Source organism: Podarcis raffonei, chromosome 11, assembly GCF_027172205.1.
Source record: "Podarcis raffonei isolate rPodRaf1 chromosome 11, rPodRaf1.pri, whole genome shotgun sequence".
NCBI classification, from domain to species: domain Eukaryota; kingdom Metazoa; phylum Chordata; class Lepidosauria; order Squamata; family Lacertidae; genus Podarcis; species Podarcis raffonei.
Genome location: NC_070612.1, coordinates 61,132,676 through 61,136,885, shown reverse-complemented (window position 1 = coordinate 61,136,885; position 4,210 = coordinate 61,132,676). Strand labels below are relative to the sequence as shown.

The window sequence follows — 4,210 nt, the reverse complement described above, 5'->3', positions numbered from 1 at the left end:
AAGAAGAAAAGAATGTGAGCCCAGTGGAGGGGAAGGGGGTGCCGGATGGATCTGGTTTTTCTGCAGAGCATATGCAGGGAGCCCTGCTGCCCACCTGTCCCCCAACTGTCATGTGGCGGCAGCCATTTCATCAGGCTGCCTCAGTGGGAGATATGAGAACAGCATTCTAGACCCTGGGGCCTGAGCTTGTGAGTTGTCTTTTCCTCTGCCCTCCTTGCCCCCTTTCCTTATGTGTTGTATTTCTGTTGGTCAGATTGTTTATTACAATAGAAGTCTGCAATTAGGGAGTTTCTTGCATTTGATTTCATGGAAGGCTCTCTTGGGGCCTTTTTGGCTTAGGAGAGGGGTACAAATGCTCTAAAGGAATGAATGGATGAATAAGGTCTCTAAGGAAATTGAGGACAGAGATTTTAAGTTTCTTTCCCAACCTACCTTGCCTGCACTTTCCTGATCAACACAAAAACATGAATGGGTCTGATCCACTCCTCACATTCTGACGTTCCTGTTTCTCTTTTCTCGTGGACAGGGAATTGATTTCAACGAAGATCAAATATCAGAAGTCAGCCTGGAAGAAGGGGAGGATCTTCCTCCAAGGTAATGCTGTGCTAATCCCCTCCCCCCAATCATCAATTGCTTTCAAAAGGCCCCTCCCCATCCATTTCTATGGTGGTGGTGCTTGGGGTCTTTGAAGGATGGGAGGCAATAAAACCTTTTTACACAAGTGCTACTCCTTTCTCCCCTCAGCACCCCAACCACAGGTTCACCGGATGCGGCTGATGTTCCTCCCGAAGGCTTCAGCAAGGACCAGCTGAAGGCCAGACTTACAGATGTCGTCACCACGATAAAGAGTGGGAAGAAGATGCTCCGAAGGAAGGTGCTCCGAGAGCTTTCCAACCTCCTGCAGAAGATCCAGGAATATGTGAGTTACTGAAGCAAAGCATTGCAACCATGCAGGGCTGTCAAGGCCTTCAGGCTGCTCCTTCTACGCCCACCCTGCAAGGTGCCCAAGGGACAATCAGGCATCCCAGCACACACCCAATTTTAAGAACAGAGCTGGGCCATAGCAGAATGAATCCTAGTGAGTAAAACAGCTGATAAAAGAAGTAAAAAGCACTCAGTCACTACATTAGAAGATGGCGTCCCAAAGATTCCTGGAGGTAAGTGGAGGTTGCCATGGCCAGGGGACTTAACTCTAGAACCTAGATTAATGGTCTCACCGAGTTTGGCAAAGAGCTGGCCAAAGTCAAAGAAAGGGTTGAGCTTTGCTCAAGTTGTAGGAAGGGGAGAAGGAATGCCGAAAAAGAAAATTTACTGTTCTATATTGTAGTCGATTGAATATTATTTTGAACAGAGGATTCCTTCTGATTTATGTACAGGAGAATCTGGGAGAGGCTTCATTTCTATTTCTACATATGCTGGATGTTATCTTTGTACTATAGTTTGGAGGGAAAGGGAAAAACAGAAGAAGAAAAGAATGTGAGCCCAGTGGAGGGGAAGGGGGTGCCGGATGGATCTGGTTTTTCTGCAGAGCATATGCAGGGAGCCCTGCTGCCCACCTGTCCCCCAACTGTCATGTGGCGGCAGCCATTTCATCAGGCTGCCTCAGTGGGAGATATGAGAACAGCATTCTAGACCCTGGGGCCTGAGCTTGTGAGTTGTCTTTTCCTCTGCCCTCCTTGCCCCCTTTCCTTATGTGTTGTATTTCTGTTGGTCAGATTGTTTATTACAATAGAAGTCTGCAATTAGGGAGTTTCTTGCATTTGATTTCATGGAAGGCTCTCTTGGGGCCTTTTTGGCTTAGGAGAGGGGTACAAATGCTCTAAAGGAATGAATGGATGAATAAGGTCTCTAAGGAAATTGAGGACAGAGATTTTAAGTTTCTTTCCCAACCTACCTTGCCTGCACTTTCCTGATCAACACAAAAACATGAATGGGTCTGATCCACTCCTCACATTCTGACGTTCCTGTTTCTCTTTTCTCGTGGACAGGGAATTGATTTCAACGAAGATCAAATATCAGAAGTCAGCCTGGAAGAAGGGGAGGATCTTCCTCCAAGGTAATGCTGTGCTAATCCCCTCCCCCCAATCATCAATTGCTTTCAAAAGGCCCCTCCCCATCCATTTCTATGGTGGTGGTGCTTGGGGTCTTTGAAGGATGGGAGGCAATAAAACCTTTTTACACAAGTGCTACTCCTTTCTCCCCTCAGCACCCCAACCACAGGTTCACCGGATGCGGCTGATGTTCCTCCCGAAGGCTTCAGCAAGGACCAGCTGAAGGCCAGACTTACAGATGTCGTCACCACGATAAAGAGTGGGAAGAAGATGCTCCGAAGGAAGGTGCTCCGAGAGCTTTCCAACCTCCTGCAGAAGATCCAGGAATATGTGAGTTACTGAAGCAAAGCATTGCAACCATGCAGGGCTGTCAAGGCCTTCAGGCTGCTCCTTCTACGCCCACCCTGCAAGGTGCCCAAGGGACAATCAGGCATCCCAGCACACACCCAATTTTAAGAACAGAGCTGGGCCATAGCAGAATGAATCCTAGTGAGTAAAACAGCTGATAAAAGAAGTAAAAAGCAAACATCAGGAAAAGAGGGATGGGAAGTCAAAAAGAAATTGATATTTTCTGTATAGGATGCTAAATGTTTTGGAATGTTTTGAAGATTTAATAAAAATGTTTTATGAAAAATGGTGAAGGGTTGCTTCTCTTATCAGTCCCTTCTCTGGGTTTCTTCTCAGCCATCGGTAGTGCTTCCTGCATCCTCCCTTGGCCAACTGGTGGCGATTTCCTGTCTGTGTGCACTGGATCCAGACCTGGAGTGCAGGCAGCGGGCAGCAGAGGCCCTCTGCCATCTTCTGCCCATCCTGTGGCGCAACGAAGGTAAGACTGGAAGAATGCATCGCAGCATGGGGTGGGGTGAGCAAGACCCAAACTAACTTTGGCTTTCCTTTGCAGAGACGCTGGCACGAACGTCAAGGAACCAAACACTCATCATCAGAGCTCAGAAGGTCCTCAATTCCACCGGAGAACCGGTTCCTGAATTGTTCATCAATGACTGCTACTCTCTTGCCAGGGTAAGTTGCTGTTCCACAGAGAAAGCACCTGGGCTTTCTGCTCCCCAGCCCTGCCCTGTGGGCATCTCTGACCTTCCTCTCTTGCTTCAGGTCTTTGGCACCTTTCTCCCTGCGGAGCAGCTCTTGGAGGCCATGTGCTTCCTGGCCAGCAACCTGGTTCTTGAGAGCAGCTTCGACCCCTTGGACATCTCCCACCTGCTGCAAGAGTTCATCAAGCAGTTTAGCGGCAAAGCGGTAGAGGTAAGGTGTCTTCAAAGGTAGGAGAGAAGAATCTCCGCTTTGGTGTAGGGGAGGCAACCTAATGCCATTGGGTGGCCAGGACTCATGTTTGTTGAGAGGGCCCTGGCAATGTCAGGACAAGAAGGGTCCTGAGAAACATGGGTTCAGGAATGGGGAATCCTCCTCCTCCTGGGAGCAGACTGGTAAGCTTTTCTCTTGGCCCACAATGGAGAGGGGAACTGGTTCCCTGGAGCTGCCTGTGTCCAATACTCCCAAAGACCCTGATTGGTACCTTTGAATGAAGATGGCTGTAGTGGCACAGGTCAAGGGTCCCCCTTTCTATGAGGGATGGAGGGATCCGCCTGCAGACAGCCCTGCTTCCTTGTACTCTCCAAGCAACCCTTTCCTTTTCTCTGACAGGTGGAAGTGCTGCTGGAGGCCTTCTACAAAATCACCCAGGGGCCTACAGTGGAGGGCAGAAACATGGCCGTCTTCACTTTCTCCATCTTGTCACACCACCACCTGGTGAAAGTGGTTGAATACCTCCTCCAGTTTCCCTTCGGGTATGGAGCCCTCCAGGTTCTACTGGGCTAAGGGGAAGGTTGGCAAGCTGCAGGGCTTGCTCAGAAGGCCCTTGCTGCCATTTCCTCTCTCTGGAGCATGGCAGCAAGCAGAAGACTTGAATCTGATCATTGCTCTTGTTTTTGCATTCACAGAGACTGTGAGAGAGTATGGAAGGAGGTTTCGGCATCGGCCAACCAAGAACAATTGCTCCATCTCATGGCCGAACAGCTTTACCAAAGCCCCTTGGCAGAATCAGCCACCCAAGTGGTAAGAACGAACCACCTGCTTTCTGGCTTCCTTCCTCCCAGGGTAATATTGAGGGGTTTCTGTATTCTGCAGAAAAACAGGGAAAGTGA

The 4,210-nt window shown here is 49.2% G+C and overlaps 1 protein-coding gene across 1 annotated transcript; it reads left to right on the top strand.

Moving 5' to 3' along the window:
• Positions 1–2,196: 2,196 nt before the first annotated feature.
• Positions 2,197–4,210, top strand: LOC128423704 (uncharacterized). The gene is made up of 7 exons (XM_053409141.1): positions 2,197–2,381; positions 2,736–2,877; positions 2,953–3,071; positions 3,162–3,311; positions 3,711–3,853; positions 4,007–4,121; positions 4,163–4,210. Exons 1-7 carry the CDS (start codon positions 2,322–2,324, stop codon positions 4,208–4,210), a joined length of 777 nt encoding a protein of 258 aa, XP_053265116.1. The 5' UTR covers positions 2,197–2,321.

Excerpts from the sequence above, each read along its gene's own strand:
- LOC128423704 (XM_053409141.1), top strand. The coding sequence starts at position 2,322 with ATGCTCCGAAGGAAGGTGCTCCGAGAGCTTTCCAACCTCCTGCAGAAG. Across the intron at positions 3,312-3,710 it reads TTAGCGGCAAAGCGGTAGAG|GTGGAAGTGCTGCTGGAGGC; the intron begins GTAAGGTGTCTT and ends TTTCTCTGACAG. Across the intron at positions 3,854-4,006 it reads CTCCTCCAGTTTCCCTTCGG|AGACTGTGAGAGAGTATGGA; the intron begins GTATGGAGCCCT and ends TTGCATTCACAG.